At 38.3% G+C, this 19,651-nt stretch overlaps 2 protein-coding genes across 6 annotated transcripts; both read right to left on the bottom strand.

Annotated features, from left to right (window-relative positions):
• Positions 1-1,905: 1,905 nt before the first annotated feature.
• Positions 1,906-14,663, bottom strand: LOC103718289 (origin of replication complex subunit 2). 5 transcript variants are annotated; one of them, XM_039128584.1, is made up of 10 exons: positions 14,065-14,663; positions 13,928-13,980; positions 13,661-13,831; positions 12,960-13,560; positions 8,138-8,427; positions 6,766-6,872; positions 5,751-5,883; positions 3,966-4,260; positions 2,487-2,714; positions 1,906-2,415 (listed from the first exon to the last, which is right to left on the bottom strand). In XM_039128584.1, exons 5-10 carry the CDS (start codon positions 8,273-8,275, stop codon positions 2,219-2,221), a joined length of 1,098 nt encoding a protein of 365 aa, XP_038984512.1. In that variant the 5' UTR covers positions 8,276-8,427; positions 12,960-13,560; positions 13,661-13,831; positions 13,928-13,980; positions 14,065-14,663; the 3' UTR covers positions 1,906-2,218. The 5 variants fall into 5 exon arrangements, with proteins under 5 accessions (XP_038984512.1, XP_026664735.1, XP_008805253.1 ...); XM_026808934.2 differs by lacking the exons at positions 12,960-13,560; positions 13,661-13,831; positions 13,928-13,980; positions 14,065-14,663 and adding an exon at positions 9,043-10,725; XM_008807031.4 differs by lacking the exons at positions 12,960-13,560; positions 13,661-13,831; positions 13,928-13,980; positions 14,065-14,663 and adding an exon at positions 9,043-10,725 and having other exon boundaries at positions 8,138-8,423.
• On the bottom strand, positions 13,491-14,376 carry LOC103718288 (cyclin-dependent kinase inhibitor 1-like). Its single transcript, XM_008807028.4, has 4 exons — positions 14,065-14,376; positions 13,928-13,980; positions 13,661-13,831; positions 13,491-13,560 (listed from the first exon to the last, which is right to left on the bottom strand). Exons 1-4 carry the CDS (start codon positions 14,374-14,376, stop codon positions 13,491-13,493), a joined length of 606 nt encoding a protein of 201 aa, XP_008805250.2.
• Positions 14,664-19,651: the final 4,988 nt, after the last annotated feature.

Genomic DNA, 19,651 nt, shown 5'->3' with positions numbered 1-19,651 from the left:
ATGTTTCGCGAGGATATGAAAGACGAAGATGATGGTGGTGATGCAAAGAAGTAGAACAAGAATAATAAGAAGGAGAAGAGCTGCAATACTGCCAGTTCAGGGAGGCCAACGTTTTTGAATTGGTTGAGCTTGGGCCCTGAGGGCACTAAATTGCTGCATGATTTGATGCTTTAAGAAGTGAGCTTCACTTGCACTTTTGCTAAATCTTTTAAGCAAGGCAAATCAAACGTACATTACAAGAAAAAATTAGATATAGAAAATGTACATTATTTTTAAGGGACAAAAAAATGAGAACAAAATAACGAAACAGGAGTCTACGTCCCAGGGAGAAGGCGATCTCTGTAAGCCACAATGTCATCGGAAGATTTCTGACACAAATTATTATATCGTGAGTGAGTCCAACTCCAACCCGGAGGTACATAGATTGGAGTCCCTCTGTGCTTTTTTTTTTTCTTTCCTTTTTGGAGAACTGTGCCTCCACAGCAAAAAAAATAACAAAATGCCAATCATTTGTGTTCGTCTCAGCATCACTCAATCGATGGTCGCGGACAGAATCAACTAAAATTAGCCCCTTGTGCTCTTGACTGCTAAAATTATTCCTTCGCCCTTTGCTCTGCTATATTCAGGCCAGCGATATTACCTTCCAAGCCGAGCATATTTATAGAGAAACTAATAGAGTCGTGAATTGGATAACCTCATATGTGGCCGATCACTCGGAGGACCATGTGGGTTAGGAAGAGAAAATTGCCTAAAGCACTTCGAGATTTGCTGTTTTTTTACTCTTTTTTTTATGTATTCATACTAAAAATGTATGAATCATCTATTGTAGCAAAAAAAAAAAAAATTATCTTCATTACTTCTCAAAATATCTATAGGAAATGATGGCATTATCCATAATCTCATGGTCAATAGCAGTCAAAAGCTATAATGCTGCATCGAGTGATTTATATTTTTTTTTTGGGGGGGGTGGGGTTGGATTGACTGTTTTGAGGCAATGGGTATCAAGTTTTTCATTAATTATTTTAAAAATATTTTAAGAAAAAAATATTTTCTTCATGTAATATAACAGCCGTTAGTATCATTATAATGGTATGCAATGGCTTATAAGAACATCATCATGACATCATAGATCTTCTACATTTATACAAAGTATATCTAGATATGTCCAAATTAAGTATAAAGAATAAGTTATAAATACTATAAACAAAAAAAAAAGTCAACTATAAACAAAAAGTCAACTCTGGACAAGTCTACATGCCCACCTTAAGATTGGGCCCTCGCACACGCAAGGCCATTGTAGGTGCTGCCCCATCCTTGTAACGACCATTGTTTAAACCGTGCTCCTTTATTTCAAAGAATAATAATGATGGTGGTGATGATTCTTTCTAGCTAAAAAAGCGCGTCTCTACGGTGATGATTAGATGTACCTTCAGTTTTGTGCACCCATTTCTTGAGCTAATGGTCAGGCAAGATATGATAGAGAGATTTACTTATGTGTTGGCTAGATGGATACAAGAGACAATTAAGATCAGCTTAGCAGACTTTCATTAATAAAATGCTAAGGTTTGTTCTTTCTTTAGAGTAACATATTTAGTAACCAACGAATTAGTACATGGCAGCCTTAAACTTTAGAATATTTCAGGCACACCTCTGATGTAGACTCAGAGGAAAACACCTCCTAACATGCTACGACTGCCATGTAAATCGTTAAAGAATAAGCAGTCTTCGGATCCTCCCTAAAGTATTTACTTATTCTCCAACATGTCCTCAAATAATTCATTTTTTTTTAATATTTCCTGCTCAGAAGACCATGATGTGCTCAAGCCACAACAATATGCTTCAACTAGACCAATTGTCAAGAAGACTTGATTAAAAAAAAAGGAAAGAAGAGAAACACTTGACACAAATATCGAATTCCACTTGGTAGTTTATACCAGCTCAAAGTCACACATTTCCCATTGATCAAATACATGCAGCATAATGCTGATAAAAATAGATCTGACTAAACTTCAGATCTACATTGAACATGTCCATGACATTGTACAGTAAATTAGAGTTAAATGAAGAAACTTAAATGGTGACTCGATTTCACAGACCCCACGGATCAATATATTAGGCCACCACAAGATCATAAATCAAATAAATAAACCAATGCAACACCAATTAATTCTAAGAGAAACCAAAATAAACTGCATGCTGTCGGCACAAAGGCAATTGCTCAAACCAATTCCTGCAACAGCTTCTCGAGTGCTTCAGAGGCAAGAGGAATATAGAGACAATCTTGGCCATCAGAATGCCTTCTTGTTTTCACTAGTTCATGATCTTTGAACTCAGTGAGATGGGAATTCAATGTAACTTGGCTGCTGACAAGAAAACGCTCGCGACACTTGGTATATAGAGTGTTAACAGGCATACCTGAAAATGGAAGCTCATCTAAGAAGCTGGCAGCTAAAAGTGAGGCATGGTGTAAAAATTACCATACTTGCCTTCCTCTTTTTCATTGGCCAACTGATACTCTGCAAGAATTTTGAACACACTTTGGGCATTTGGTGTCAAACTCTGCAGGATGACTAATGCCGTTTTTGTTGTCTGGGCATTGCCTCCACTAGCAAGAATCAAAGGAAGAAAGACACCTTCTGCCTTGTAAGGTGCAAAGGTTGGGACATGATACCAGCACCAGTTGAACTGTGTGTGGACCATCTTCTTGTCCCACACTGCGAACATACGACAAAAAGATTGCCCGATAAGAAAATGTAATCTGAAGTATTTGCTGGCGAACAATTTCCAATAATTGTCAATATCAATGACAAATTAATCAACTATAAAACAAGAACAAGCTGGTCTACGTGTTCACTTGTTAAATCTCATGTCAATGTTAATAGCGACATGGTGGTGTGAGCTCCAAAGCAGACAACGAACATCTCTTTCAATGAACTCATGAAGAACTTGCCAGAAATGAATTTAAAAGATATTTTATGGGTAATTGAGTTCTGTATAGAAGAATAGTGGTCCATAAGTATATAGCAAAACCACAAGGAGCCTTCGCAGCAATAAGAAAGCTTATGTTACCAAATAGACTCCAAAGGCTCAAACTGGTGATGAGCCAAGGAAGTTACAAGAAACTTAAGATGGTTTAGTGCTTTAATCATCTATGAGTTGTCATGTGAATGACATTTTTTTGCTTGCAAATTCTGGAACAAAATTATATCTGCATCATTGCTTATTTGCTTGATGACTTGTGTCTTACTCCACATAGTTGATTCCTTGTTAAGATTAAACAAACCATCATCAAAAAATGACAATAATAAGAACTCCACATAGTTAGTCCATGGATAATTAATGGTTTTGCTCATCATATTGACTAATTAAACATCCAAATCAAGGTTCCTAATTAAAGATAGCCATGCTAATACAATACTAATTGAAGCATCTTAAGGTTACTTGTCCTTGAGATACATCATGAAAAAAAGACTTGCTGTTGCAAAATCTGAAATGCATGGCAAAAGAAAATAGCAGCCCATTATCATGGGTCAAGCATGGCGTACATGTCGCCGTCAAACACAGGTTTATTTGACCAACTTATAAATGTAAGCAAATTTGAATTGATTATCACAGTTAAAATTCTGGTGAGAACGAAAACATTGCACTTAGTTTCAAGCCAGCCTCACATAATTAATAGAATTTCAGCCTTTGTACCATCTCATATATGAAAATTCTAAAAGAATATGCATAGAAGCTTTAACTCCAAGTAATTCCAATAATACATAGAAACCAAACAAATTCAGATAATTAGAAGATTATTAATTATCACAAAATTAAAATCTAGAAAAGTATAACATAGGTTGAAATGCAAGTTCAATTACTCGAGACAATGAAGGCATTATTAGTCATGTTAAGAAATTAGCTGCTGAAAAGATGGAAACTAACAGATACAACATAAAATACTTAAACAACAAAATACTTACATAAAGCCGCATTGACATGGTCAATAGATGCAATCATACGGACATGGGAACAGCATGCAATTCGAGCAAGATATTGTTGTGATTCAGAGTCTCGCAAAGCAGGTCCATCGATATTGTGAATGACAACGCAAACAAAGCAGTCATTCTCATTTGGAAGTTGCCCACCAAGAAATGACAGAAGATCTTCTGTGGACTGGGAAATAGAAGGATGTTGAATTTTGGGCTTGCTCCCTGTAAAACCTTTACATTTGGCTTTTAATTGGTCCCATAGAACTTCAGCTACAGTAATCACAACCTACAAGAAGAAAATGGTCGAAAGAGTATTATAATTTCTATCTATTTCAATTCATTATTTCTAGCCATAAGGCATATCAAAATTTTTATTATCAACGAATTATAAAGTAAAATCTCTAAGCAATGACATTGCACATAGAGTAGCTTAATTTTAAGGTACTGAGCTGAACTAAAACTATTGGGTTTAGCATGCAGGTCATGAGTAGGCAGCCAATGGCGCTCTCAGAGCTTATTTTCAAGGAGAGAACCTTTTCATACAACAATAAAATATAACAGATCTCATTTCACTCACTCCAACCCCTCCCCATACACCACCACATTCCCCGGGAGCTTCCCATGTAATAAAATTCATTTGTATTCTGTCAAGATATGATCCATGGCGATAATGAAGTATATTTCTGCTCTTAAAGAATGAGAATATTCATAATATTGCAGCAAAGATGCATCACTAAGTAAGCCATGATAACTAAGGCAAAAGTGAGACTGAATCCATACTTATCAACTTATCTATAATGCTTAATGCTTTTGAATTTCCATTGTAATCCAAGTGAAATAAGCATTTCCACAGACTAAAGTCCAAATTACTGAAGCAAGACGTAAACGCACAATGGATAAGTAACCAATAAATACAAAATTTAAGTCCATAAATCTGCTGAACATGAAAGTGCGTAAAATGCTCAGACTTACCTAAGTAAAGAAAAATGGTTATGTTGTCTAACTAAGCATTTCTATTCAAGAGTACCAATAACAATTGCTCTGTACCACTCTGTCAAATCTAATTAAATAGTTAACTGTTTTTTTAAGATGAATTACATAGTTCATTATGTGAAACAATTGCATCATCGAAACATATTCCATGGATGCTTATCACATGGACATATCAATAACGGAACATTTGTGAAACAACGCACAGTGAGAATACAGAGAAAATTACGAAGGAGGAACTTGTATATGAGGGAGAACCATCTTTATTTACTATATTGAAAATCTGAATGGAACCTTCGACAACTCATATATGAAAACCCATGCTTATTAGACACTTGAATGAGTAACTAGCTTTAGGGTTATGCCTTCCAAACAAAATCTCCAAAAATATCACATGGTTTGCATCAGAGAAGTTCCAATATGTTTACTGATGGAGGTGGTTGCAGAACATAAGACAATCCAAACCAAATCAGCTGCAGGAATAAAAGTAACCATCATCCCAAGTCATATAAAGTTGTCCTCTTAAGTTAGGTCCTGCACCAATACCACTTCATAGATTGATAAATATTAATTCTTTTAGGAAAAGGAGTAAAGATTTCACAATCATAACCATGAATCCTTGGAGAAATCTAAGGGTTTGAGGGGAGGGATTGAGTTAGAGGTTTATGAGAAGAAAAATTATGTCTTCCATCTAATTCACCAGAGAAAAAAAAACATATAAATTATAAGATATTGGATCGCAAAAATACATGAATTATTAGCATATGTACTGGTAGAGGACAATACTTGTTTTATGTTGACCGATGGAAGATAGCCATTGATTACAACTACTCCAAAATCTGTTAATGCTGATGAAGCAAAATCTTCAAGCAAAATCTTCTTAGAACCAAAACCATACATTAAGAGGCCAAAGCCGCACCTGTGATAAGGGAAAAAAAAAGTACTCTCACATGATATTTTACAAATTGACAAGGGAAATTATAATATGGAACCAAAGCCATATGTTAAGACGCCAACACCACCCAAAAATCGACAGCTCAACCGACGCAAGAAAGTCCAAGTAACATAGATGCATAGTGCTCCTTATTTAACGTCTTGCAAATGTTTAACAATGCATCATAGAAGGTTGCAAGCTAATTTATGCCTAGAATGTTGCTTCGACCTCAATACTTATCAAGCCAACATTTGCTTCATGGGCATAATAGCATTCAGGACTACACCCCCCCCCCCTCCTCAAAAAATTAAAAAAAAATAATAAAAAACCTAACCTCTTTGTCTCCCACTTCCTCTAAAATAAATGATAATTCTTCCCACTTTAAATAAAATCCCAAGCACACTCATAAGAATTGTGATAAGATAGGGAAGCCTATCAGACTAGTTACTTCACCTTGAAGGTCAAACAATTATGTAATCCCCACACTGAATGGATATGGAAGCAAACAATTCGTTTACACAGCAAGAGAAAGTGAAATGTCGGAAGGGGAATTATACCTTATGAATGCAGAAATGACTACTAGATTTCTGCATTCATGGTGATTGAAAAACATATAAACACTCCTATGTAGGCTCAAATGTGTTGTGGCATAAAGGATTACTCTGGATATTCCTTTGAAAAACTATTGTTTAGCAATATCATACACACTCTGCACCCATAGAATACATATTATATTACATGCAGACAACCTTCAATATCTAATTATTGGTAAAGAAATAATGAGTAATGGTGAGAAAACAGGTTACTGATGCTAGTGAAACAAACCATTTTAAATATCATTTACTTTACAAATAGAAGTGCACATACCTCAGCTCAAATAGCCACTTAGAATACAAGTCTTTGTAACTTTTTACCAAAGATGCTATCTCTTTCTCATGTTTCGGTACAATTTCAGGCACTGCTGCTCTCAAAACCTGGCATAAAACATTGATACAATTATAACATAAAAGAAACGAGAGGTCACAATGATCACATCCAAAACAAGGAAAAGAGCAAGTATTTATATAATAGCCAAGAATTTTACACCAAAACTTCAAACACTGAGGTGGCTATGGCACCATTGCAAAAATTGTGGCATATTAATTTCAGCTGCTTAGGAAAGGACAAGTTTGATTCACCTAAAAAAAAAATGACTTGCAAATCATCCAGCAGACCAGCATGTCGAGATAATATAGCAGCAATTAAATTCAACATTTTTAACCTCTAGAAAAGCAGTTTTACATGTCACACCACACAAAATTGAAATTCCATATATGTTGGACAATAACTGTTGTAAGTTAGAGCATCCTTTGTGAAGAAATTTTCTGTGAAAAATGAACAAAGAAAAATTATATACAAGATGTATTGGCTAAGGGTAAGCAATTGGGGACTACTTAATGTTGGAAAATATGTTGCTGAACTCCTCTACAAATAGGCTACCATAAGCTTTGGGGCTAGGCAATTCCAAATGCTTCAATTCCTCCTCCTCCTCCCCTGCCTCATTTTTTTTCAATACAACCAAATGCTACAATTCCACCGACCCTATATCCCCACCCTAAACTAATAGAAAGGCATCTATGAGACATCAATGAATTCAACTTTTAAACCATGATTCAGTTCAAAACAGGAAGTCTTATCTAATAGACCAACAATGGTGTAACACATATGTGACGAGTGCAACTGATGCTAAAATCATAACATTAGCAGAAGGTATTCATTTCCAACCAAAAGATCACATCTTTCATGAAATTGATGAAACATGATTTAGTTCAGCAAAAAAATGGCGCTGTTCCTAATTTTTTTCCCTTTTTTTTAGTGAAGTGGGATACCATCCCTAATATTAAAACACCAATGAAATGCATTCCACTGTGATTCCAGAAAGGTTTGAACAAATAACTCCATCAGTCTTATCATATTTACCCATCACGAGATCAACATCAACACCGCTCCAGTTCAAATTGAGGTCCTTTTCGAATTAAAAATCAAGAAACTATGGCACATCGTTCCAAACCCTCTGGATTAAATCCCGTCCGTCAAAAGCCACTCCTACCCATTTCAAGACTTATCTCAACTGATGCACGACAAGAAATCAAATTCTAATCACTAAACGGTAGAACTAATAACGTACATATCTCAAAAGAAACAAGAAACAAAGATTAAATACAAAGAGAGCTTTATCGTGGGGATTTTTTCCCATTACCTGTTCGTCGACAAGAGCAATGTCGGAGAGCTTGCGGGCGGACTTCCTCCCGGAGCCGGAGCCGGTCTCTTTGGCGAGGAAATAGTTTCGAGAGAGCCCGAACTCCTCCTCATCATCATCGCCGTCGTTGGGATCCATGATCTGTCCGTCGTTCCACCTTTCTCTGGGAAAGGAGGCCTCTTCGTAGCCCTAGCGGAGAAACATCTTTTCCCGCGCTTCTTGACAGATTCTAGCGTGCGCCTACGGTTGGTAACGGGTCGGACTCGGGTCAATCGGTATCAAGGAGCTCCCTGTTAACAAGGAAAATGCTATTCTATTAAAAAAAACCAGGGTAATACTGCCTACGGGGCACGTGTGGCGTGGGAAGAGACATGCCCTTCTTTTTATTATTATTATTTTTTTGGTGGTTAATAGGAAGACGGGGAGGGACCAGCCCATCCGCATAGCTCCCACTGGACGCTCCTTCCACAAGGACATGTTCGATACGGGTCGTAGATTTTCGTGTGCCTTTCCCGACCTGTGGACTCGTCTTACTAGGCTCACTGCCTCGTACGCCATCCCAGCACCATCTTGATACAAGTGGAAGGAAAGCATATCCATCATCGAATCGTCCGGACGTGGGACATTCGATCTCCTGATATAATCGACGTCCGTGCGTTTCGAATCTGGACAACTCAGGTAGAGTTATTGGCCCTTACCATCCTGCTACCATCTTAGTGGCAGAGACACGCCTTTTCATGGCTTTGACGCACATAGGGAGAAAAAGAAAAAAGAAAAGAAGAAGAAGAAGAAGAAAGGAATTTGCACTCGAGCAATCAATTTGCCGGGGGATCGTTAAAACAATAGAAGCTGCGATGGAATTGAAACGAAAATACTAAAAATAAAAGTAACAAAGAAGCAAGAACCTCCCATGGTTCAAGGTACCGTGGCTGAGACCAGCGCATCAAGATCCTCTCCTCCTTTCACTGTGAGGTGGATCTTGAAATCCTAGGGAGGACGCCCTCGCCGTCGCGGGTCGTCCCTGGGAGAGACCCCGTTCGTCCGTGGGAAGAAGCCGTCGCTGGCTGGGAGGAGAGAAGAGGGGAGGGGGAGAGAGAGGATGGGGAGAGGAAGTGGCTTGGAGAGACGGCGATTCAGAGGAAGCTTCGAAGGCGGTGGTGCTGAAAACCCTTCGATGAGAGCCTCCGGATATGGAGCCTGGGAAGCGTGCGGCGAAGGGAAGAAGAGAGAACGAAAGGGAGAGATGGGGTGTTACTTACTTCTCGGAGAAGCGGTGGTATGATGCGTCCCTGTTCCGTTAGATAGCCCCATCCAAATTTGCATCTTTTCATCAAAGCTTGCATGCATTATGTCATAAAGTGTGCACTGCATCATATGACTACCGACGGCAAGATATCATAATTGCAAATCCTTGAAATGTAATGTAATTTTGGAGGAAGTATGATTTATTTTATTGTAATGTGAGCCGGCGAAATAAGTCTACATTCTTTTAAACCTGTGTTTTTTAAATCTCATAATTTTTTTTTTTCTAGAACAGTGGACTCATATCTGATGATTACGAATGTGCCCAACAAAATTAGAAAACAAAATATCTCGAAGTGCTTGGAGCAGCTCTCCATTCCCAGCCCATAAGGTACTATCCGCATAACTGGCCATATAGGCAACTATCCAATCTACAGCCTCATTGGCTTCACGGAATACATGCTTAGTCTGAAAGGTCCTTCCATTCCTCGTCATTATCCAGATGTCTCGAAGAAGAGGATGGTTGCCGCCGGCACTCCTCGAACCTCCTTTGATCCACAAAAAATATTTCTTTAATGTAAACCATCCGAGAACATTGGCATACTATAAGTGACATATTTTTTCACCATAAATAAGTGAAATATTGAATCCATTGTGGGCCAAGAAGATATATTACACTTTTTTGCTAATTATAAGTTTAGGACTGGATAAGGTTTCATCAAAGATGTGTCAATCAAGTGCATGGTTTTCTAAGGCCATATTGCATTTCGTTTTGATAAGATGTCCCGGGCGGCTAAACCCCACATCCCATGCACTTCTCCTTTTATTTTTTCAGAAAAGAGAAAGGTGCAGCACCACCAACCTTAGCATTGACATCGACCTCAATGAATCATCCCTACCATGTTCATGCACTACAACAATCCTTACTGCAACCACCTAGCCACCTTATTGTCCCCAAGCATGCCCGGCTCTATTAGATCAAACCCACTCTGATCCAGTCCCGAATTCCCCCCTTTCACTCTGTCATCACTTGAAACATTCTTTGCATTCATGACTCTGCCACTCATTTCGTCCAGTTTCTAATTTTTATTCGACGATTGCAACCAACAACAGTCGTGAGATGTCTTGGAGGCACCATAAATTCTATCTACTTCGGTGACGAGCAACCTTAATCTTTATAGCATTATTAGATTTTATTATTGATAAATACTTGTTAAAATTATATTTTTTTAATAAATCTTTCTCTTATGATGATGTCTTTATTGCAAGTTTTATCATGAAATTTTGCTCAAATTTGATTAATATCTGAAAAATATCCAATTTATATTTGTATTCGGATAACAAAATTTGGATATGTTTAATATTTATTTCGTATCCGTATCCATTTAGAACAAGTATGGATATTAATTTTGATATCTATTTAATATCCATATTCATTAAAAAAAATATGGATACAAATATGGATATATCAATATCCAATTCATATCCGATCTGTTTTCGGCCCTAGGGTTATACCTTAGTATATCGATACCCTATAAGTGAGGACTATACGTTGGCACTTTGATTATTACTAAGCTCATATTTTGGTCTAGCCACGTGGTATAAATGTAGTTGTAGTTAATGGCTATTGAGATAAACTTTATATTTTTGAAAGAAATTGATTTATAAATGAAATTTAAAATTTGAAATGACTAGATAATATTTAGTTTTGGATTTATATTGATATACTTTGCATGCTTATTTTTAGTTTATTATTATTATTATTATTATTTTATTACTTAATTTATCTAGCTAAAACGTTCATTGCTTACTGAGTTGTCTAGCTCATTATTCTATATTCTACTGTTTTTATAGATCCGGAGAACTAGTTTGACTTAGAGATTTATCAAGGCTGAGTAATTAGACTAGATTTTTTTGGTGTAATTAATGCAAGAATTTAGAATATTATTGATTTTGTGAGACTTGAAATTTTAAATTAGTTATTTAATTTGAAATTTGAACGTTATTATTTAAATTTATTCTACTGCTTATATATGGTATTATGTTAAAGTGCCTTACATGCATGTGGAGAAGAGTTTTCTATGAGTATGTAACGGTTGCTGCGACTCGTGACTCACGATCTCAGGTTGGAGGCATGGTAATTGCTCCATTTCCTTGTTCCCATACGTTTTATCACATATTAAATAATAGTAATGGTGATAATAGTTATCACAGTGACAACAACGATAAGAATAATAATTATTATTATCGTTATCTTCATCATTTCTCTAATTTATATAGCATACTCATTATTGTCTCCCCTCCTTGCTGGACTCGTGGAGGACCAACTGCTAAAATTCGACACAACTCCGCATTTCGCACCACAGCCCACACACCACAACTCATTGGGAAGCGATAAACGTGAAGCATCGGATATCATCGAATGTTCCCTATCTACTTTGTAGAAAATAATACTGCATATAATATATTATCATTCAAACTATTTCTATAGGATTGAACCAACACATGTACAACTAATGGCTTATAATTGCATCTTTTATGATATATCGTTGATTTGATGGTAGCATTGTCATTTTTACCTATTTTCTCCTCTTTTATCCTTTAATAGCTAATGACATTAGGGATGCAATAGCTCCAGACTAATTTGAGAATATGTAAAATATTCAAAGGTGTGCTAGAGAATGTCTAAGGAGCAAAGCAAAATGGAATTTCATCTCATAAAAATGGTCTTGTGAGGTAGGGCCACAAGTTCTACATTTTAGAACGTATGGCTAGAGATAAATATATTTTTTTGGTGCATGAGATAAAGATTCAAAATTCAAAACATGTCCAGAAAGCCAACCAAAATCCTGAAAAGGATTTAAAAAACTGGAATATAAGTTAAAAGATTATTGTATTATCTTTATTTATTTATTAACATATAAACATGTATGGAAAAGAAAGAAAAAGAATGAAAATAGCAACACTGCCATCTAACATCGACAATACATAGAAACAATAGGTTAAAGGGCTTATTTATTTATTTATTTAGTGAGGAGATGCGTGAAGAAGAAATAGGATCTATGCCCAAAGCTTTTCAAATATATATATATATATATAAATAAATAATTTTTTGGCATGAATATCCTTCTAAATATTGAATTTTGTATGAATACTCTTCCAAAATTAATTTTTACATGTATATCCTCGTAAAATATTTATTTTATTTTTTACTCTTTTTTATTCTTATTTTTGCATATGTACCCGTAGCATCTAACGTTGTTAAAAAAAAATTAACGATTTCAAATTAAAACGACTAAAATACTCTCAATGAATATGTGTGCAAAAAAAAAAATATTTATAAGACGATTGTAATGGAGAATAACAAAGTAAATTTTAAAATTTTATTTTATTTTCATATCCTCACAAAATATTTTTTTTTGAGGATATGAAAATAAATATAATTTTAAGAGAACATTTTTGTAAATTTAAATTTTAGAAGAATATTCATGAAAAGAAAAATCTAATAAAATAAATTTAAAAAGCTAGTTATTTAAGTTTCTGGAGAGGGCTAGAGGTGGAGGACCACCGCATCTCTCACCACGTGCAGTCTTCTTCCACGCCACTTCCCCGTTCCCCTAAGGCCCGGCCCTGGGTCAGCTCACCATCCCGGCGTCGCGTCACCGCCACCCCCCTTCCTCCTCCTCCTGGGTCCTGGCCGGCCTCGAGCCATATCCCATTCCCATCATCAACCACGCCGACTGGTTTCCTCCACAAAAGGTCGATGCATCCAAAAAATAATAATAATAACAGCAACAATAAATGGCAAAAAGAAAAATTAAACAACCGTCCGATGAAAATCTAACAGTGTTCAGAATAAAAATCTTATTTAAAGAGAAATATAAAGAAAAAAGGACACTGAAACGCTGAAGAGAGAGAGGAGAGAGGAAATGGACGAAATTTTTAGAGCGAAGCATTTTTAGCAAAGAAGAAAACAAGTAAGGAGGGAGAGGGGGCGGCAGCTACGAGAACTGTACATTAATTTTGAAAATTAGACAAAAAAGGAAACGAAATTTACGATTTCGTTTTTTCCTTTTTCTTTTTCCTTCTGAAATTCTTTTTTCTTTTTTCTTCATGGGATTAATGGGAGCCACTCGTACCGACCCTCCAGCGGCACGTCGATGACGACGTCGTAGTTATACCTGCGACGGCGAGAAAGAAGAGAAAGGGAAGCTCAGGCTAGAATCTCCGGCCAGTGGTATGCTAGAGCGAGCCGCGAGGAAGGCGTTAGGGAAGACTTACTTGGCCGCGAACCGCTGCCGCTCGTCTCTCTCCGCCGTCGCGAAAAACTCCTCGATCTCCGCCTCCAACGGCATCATCTCCGCCCTCGGTCGCCTCGTCGACTTCCCCTCCACCGTCGATTCCAGATCGCTCCATTCGTCTACTCCGCTACTCGACGGCGTCGTCCGCCTCCTAAACAATAGAAAAATAAAAAATTTTATTTTTACAGCAAAAAGGAAACTAGAGAGAGAGAGGGTGGGAGAGGAAGAGGGAGAGAGCGAGGAAAACCTCTCACTGCTGCAGTTGGAGTGACGCGCGGCGGTGTCCAGAACCTCGCCGACCTAAGAAGAAGAGAGAACGTAAAATTCGAGCGAATAAAGATGCGAAAGAGCTCGAATTCGAGCAGAATTTCGTGTCTCGCTTACCTCCGGGTCGGCAGACCGCGAGAAGCGCTCCTCCGGGGCGGTCTCGCATGAGGCGTTGCTGGAGCAGCGGGAGATCCGGCTGAGGTCGGGGTTGGGGCACCGCCGGCCGCCGGAATTCATCGTGGATCTTGTGATCCGAGGCTTCATGACAAGGCTCCGGTTCCGGAGCCGGAGATACGAGATCTGGATCTCCCCCGAACGCACCACCGCCTTCCTCCTCTTCGAGCTCCCGCTCCCCTCCGCCGCCCCCGCAGCCGCGAGGGCCAGCGTCCGCGCCCTTGTCCTCACCCCCACCACCTGCGTCACCTCCATCACCGCCACTTCTCCGATCCCTCTGCACTTCCTCTTGTCTCTCTGTGTCTATTTCTCTTGGCGGAATTGGGAACTGGAGAAAGTAAGGGTGGAGTGGGGTGATCAGATCCGGCTTGACGGCGGGGTTTTGTTTTTTTAAGGGAACGGTTTCCGCTTTCCCGTTAACAGGGACGACAATCCGAGACGGCGCCGTTAAGCTGGTATGGCCGTTTGCGAACCGGGGAAGGGGCTAGCGAAAGCACTCGAACCATAACGCGACGCGTGGGAGCGCGCCGGCTGTTCGCTTCACCGGCTCGCCCGGTGGGAGGTCCCGTAGCCGGTTACGGCTCCGCCACCAGCCGAGCGCGCATGGTAAGTTATGTCCGGTCTCCCCGTGGTGGGAAGCTGGTCTGGCACGTAATCATTGTGCTCCACGCGAATTTACCAAACCACCACTACTAGCTTTCCCAAATTACAATACTACCACCATGGGATCAACGGTGGACCAAACGAAATACCACCATCCGATCTTGATCGATCGGTAGGAATGTTCTTCAATCATGTATAACGTCCGTTATAATGGGATTGAGACAGCAGTAATTCTGCCACCACGAAACGCCGTGATAACTCCCAACTCTATGGACCAGCCGTTTGGACGCCCTTAAACATGACGGACATTACAACGCAGTAATTCTGTATTAACAAAGAGTTTTAAACAATTATAACGTCCTTGCGGCGGGATTAATTGACACGAAAAGATTTTTTTTTTACATCCACAGCTCGCCCATCCCTCATATGAATACAGTCCCAAGAGTCGCACAATAAAAGGGAATACAAGAAAGACAAAATAAAGTTATAGATCTTCCAAATAAAATTTCCGAAATTATGAGCCACATAGAATGCCACTTGCAGCGCTATTGGTCTTTTTGAAAACATGGATAGCCTGAAATATAATACATTCGTCTAACAAACGGCGAATATTATGAAGCAACAGTGTTCTTCTAACGGCACTTATGGTCTCCAAAATCTCCTCGATCATTATAGTATAGTTTTTCTTAATCATGATGTGGTCTGTTTCTAGCATCTATCCATCGCAAAAGAGGGCCTTTCAAGCAGCACGAACATCCGCATCTACGACAGAAAAATATTGCCCGCTGCCATTGCTTGACATGGCTTTGTTTGGGGGAACTTTTGAAGGGCTAAAAGCACTTCCTGGCCCTCCAAAAATACTTTTAGATGAAAAAAAGATGTTTGGTAAAAATTTCGGAAAGCTATTTTAGCTTTTTCAAAAAGCTGAAAATAGCTTTCTGGAAAAAGCTCCATTTTGGAGCTTTCCGAAAACGTTGTTTTCAGCTTTGTCGGGAAGCTCTCTCTCTCACCCTTCCCTCTCTCTCTCCCTCTCTATCTTCTTCTTCTTCTCAACATCGCCGCCCGTTTCCTTTTTCTTTTGGTGAACTCATGGCTGCCCAGGGTGGCAGCCACCACGCCGGCCGCCACCTATGGCTGACGACCCTTCCTCAGGTCGTCGCGACGCCACCCATGGCGCTCGAAGTTTGAAGTTCCTCCCGGACCTCTTGTAACAACCTTTCTGTCTCCCGCAGCTCTGAAGAAGAGGCAGGCTCCGGCTTAGCAATTGGGGGGAGGTTGAGATCGAGAAGCAGTCGGTTCGAAGGGTTGACACTGCTTCCACTGCCTCCAATAGAAAGAGGAGTTCCGTCCATTGCAGAAAGTATCCAATCCACCCATTCAAATAATGGAAGAAAGAGGGTAAAGGCTCGTGGAGCGGCCGGGCTCGGCCGTGGGGTGGTCAGGCCTCTGCTAGCCATGGGACAACGACGTCCCAGCCGTGGAACCATGGCGTCCCAACCGCGGGACCAGGGAGGCGAGCCGCAGCGAAACCCCCATGGCGACCGGCCGTGGGGTGCTCTTTTGGGCGGCAGTGTCTGCTCGCGGCAACGTGCGCCGCGGTGGTGGTAGGCGAGCCGCCTCGGCTCCCTTCCGAGGGAAAAAGAAAAGAAAAAAAAAAGAAGAAAAGGGAAGAAAAAGAAGAAAAGGGAAGAAAAAGAAGGAAAGGAAAGAAAAAAAAGAGAAGAAAAGAAAAAAAAGAAAATGAAAAGAAAAGAAATAAATAAATAAATAATGCATAAATAAGGAGAAGAAGAGAAGAAAAAAGAAGAGAAAAAGAAAAGAAAAAAAAAGAAAAGGAAAGAAAAAGAAGATAAGGAAAGAAAAAAAGAAGAAAAGGAAAGAAAAAGAAAAGAACATAAATAAATAAGATAATAAATAATTGCATAAATAAATATGTATATAAATGAACAAATAAATAAATAAATAAGATATTAAATAAATATATTTCAATGAAATAAAATAATAAATAAATAAATAAAAAATATTAGTAATTATTTAACTAATTTTATCACCTAGCTAGAAAATTTGTTAGAGAGATAAATGATCATCAGAAGGATGAAAATGAATTTATACTAATAATTATAATATTTTATATATTTATTATTGTATTATACTATAAATATAATATTATATTATATTATATCATAATACATTGATATGTTATGTTAAATAATTTAATATTATATTAAATTATTATTTTATAGTATATAATATTATAGTACCATATTATCATAATAATATATTACATTACATTAAGATTATACTATATCATATATTTATGCATTAATATATATTATATTTTATTATGCTCTATTGTCTAATACTAGTAATATCCTTTATGATCATTTTGCCACACAAAAATATTTTTTCAGTTTGTTTACCAAACACAAATTAAAATGGTAGTTATCAAATAAAAAATAATTTTTTATAAAAGTTCTATAGCTTTACTGTTAATAGCTTTCCTAAACAGTTGCGTCGCCGGAGCACCATTAACGCCGATGGCCGTTATAACAACTTGTTGTATCGTGGGTCTCGGATGACGACGAAAAGCGTTCGGTGATCAAACCAATGTTTGAGATCAGAGCGGTAGCACGAAGAAGATCAGAGCGCAAACGTGTACCGACAGGGTCCAAGGTTGCCAAACCAGTGGGATCGTACGCATAAAAATTATGCTGTACCCGTTGGTGGGACACTGAAACCAGGGAAGGAGAATAAGTAGGGCAGGTGCATGGAGGGTGACGTAGTAATCATGGTGGAGAATCTTCTTTATTTTTCTTGGGAAATTATTATTTGATGAAAAAAAAGGGCTTGATGCGACGGTGGTAGTTGGGTGCACCCCGTGGGCTATCGCACGGAGGGGACCAGGGATCAGAGGGCTGGAGCCCACGGATCTCAGCCAGTGGACGGTCCAGTGGTGCCCCCGTTTGTTTCCATCTTAATTTACGGAGGGTTGGAGGCTAGCCACTGTGACCGTCCAGACTGACTGCGTCGGGATCGTCGAGGGCCGTACGATGAGGGACGTTGGGGACTGATGAGGAAGCGGCCAGGGCAGGGAAGATTCGTATTGAATGCGTTTACACGTACGATTTGGCACGTTACGAGGCCATGAATGACACGCTGCCCCACGCAAAGCTGCTAAGCTGAGGCGGCTTTTTATTTTAAGTTCTTTTCATGGATGAATTGAATGATTAAACTCGTTGTCTTGGGAAGAGAGAGAGAGATTACAAGTTGCCTTTTTGCCAAAATAGGGGCATCTCATGTAGACGGTGACTTAATGTTGCTAGTAGACTCCTGAAGTTTGAATGGTTGAAGATAAAATTATAGATTCAAAAATATACAATATTTTATACACTTCCTACATCAATTTTTATTAGAATATGCAGAGGAAAGTGATCATTGGTGACTACCAACCAACTAGTTAACTCAATGTTACTACTGAGTTTGTTGTACATTGGAGCATAGATGAAGCATATTTCTTTTGTTTGATCAATTAATCATATAAGCTATATTACTCTGATAATCAACAAGCATGACATGCTACCGATTTAAGAGGAAGGAGTGTTTCATTTGATGGGCATGATTTCGTTGATGGATTGAACTTTATTGTTGTGAGATACTTTCCTTTAAATTTGAATCCAAATACTATTGATATTTCACCTTCCACTCCAAAAGATACAAATATTCCAAATACTCTTGATGGCATCTTATTTTCATCTTTAAAACTTCATCAATGGATATAATCAATTAGGACAAATTCATGAAAAATGAGAATGCCTGCTGTTGCTAAGGAGCCTAGATAGGCTTGCGACCTCATTTGCACATCTAGCCATGCTAGATTACATGGGGGGTAATGAGTTAGGTCAAATCAAGTTAAGCAAGGATAACAACATACAGAATCGTGACCCATATCCAACTCGACCTGAAATTGGGTCAAGACATCTTAACCCATACTCATGGATCATTTCAGATCACCCATTTGGCCATAGCCAAGTCTTTTTTGTAAGACTCAATTCTCTATGCTAACCTGTCAAATCTAAGAAAAAACTAATTACTCAAAAGTTTTTATCTACAATCATGACTCGATCAAAGCTAAATAATTTTAACCCAAATAGAACTCCATCCTCATGATCCAAGCAGGTCAAATTTTTGAGCTTCACTCGGTCAATTTAGAGTTTGAGTTAGATAATTTGACCCATACCCGATCCTAAGCAAGCAAACCCTTGATGCATACTCAACCCAAATAGAAAAAGGTCGAGTCAGATCAACAGTTGCCACCCTTTTACTCAATTATTTAAAAAAAAAAACTCAATCGCCCTCAATACACAAAAGGATAAAATAATAAGTGCTCATATAAAAAAGGTGTTTTTATCCTTTCTAATAATATTATATTAATAAAACAAATTATGGTGTTTTTTAAGTTCCCTTTTGCTCGTGCCATGCGAAAGCTTTCAGATCGAAATTCTATTATACCAATCTTGTTTGATGAGCATCCAAAATCTTATCATGGTTTAGTTTTCATTGTCACCAAAGGTCCTACATATCTGGTGCATAGCGCCTTTTAAAAGTATATAAAAGATCTATTGATATTTACAACCTTATGCTAAATATCCACTTGCTATGACAACACTTGAAGGATTAGTTCAACCAAAAATAATGAACGAATATCAATCCATGTCCTACTTTTACACCAATGGTACATCTCCTTACTAGAGGGTCATTGACAAAGCTACCATCTCTCAAACTCTACTATTATTAGAATATCTTGCAGCATGCACCCAAAGTATTACAAGAAGTTACAGAAATTACAGTTGACCACTTGTTGGAGGCTACACCATGCACATCGAATTGGGCTATCATTAGACTGCTATAATGCCTACATAAAACTATC

The sequence above is a fragment of the Phoenix dactylifera genome, chromosome 8 (genome assembly GCF_009389715.1).
Source record: "Phoenix dactylifera cultivar Barhee BC4 chromosome 8, palm_55x_up_171113_PBpolish2nd_filt_p, whole genome shotgun sequence".
Taxonomy (NCBI): Eukaryota; Viridiplantae; Streptophyta; class Magnoliopsida; order Arecales; family Arecaceae; genus Phoenix; species Phoenix dactylifera.
This window is presented reverse-complemented; position numbering and strand designations above follow the sequence as displayed.

Bases quoted from the DNA above. Each gene is read 5' to 3' on its own strand.
- LOC103718288 (XM_008807028.4), bottom strand. From the start codon at position 14,376: ATGGAGGTGACGCAGGTGGTGGGGGTGAGGACAAGGGCGCGGACGCTG. The intron at 13,832-13,927 runs GTTTTCCTCGCT...TCTATTGTTTAG, and splicing joins TCCAACTGCAGCAGTGAGAG to GAGGCGGACGACGCCGTCGA. The intron at 13,561-13,660 runs GTAAGTCTTCCC...TCGCCGTCGCAG, and splicing joins CGGCAGCGGTTCGCGGCCAA to GTATAACTACGACGTCGTCA.
- LOC103718289 (XM_039128584.1), bottom strand. From the start codon at position 8,275: ATGGATCCCAACGACGGCGATGATGATGAGGAGGAGTTCGGGCTCTCT. The intron at 5,884-6,765 runs GTATGTGCACTT...CCCTTATCACAG, and splicing joins AAGTGGCTATTTGAGCTGAG to GTGCGGCTTTGGCCTCTTAA. The intron at 4,261-5,750 runs GTATTGTCCTCT...TTCTTCTTGTAG, and splicing joins CATCGGTCAACATAAAACAA to GTTGTGATTACTGTAGCTGA.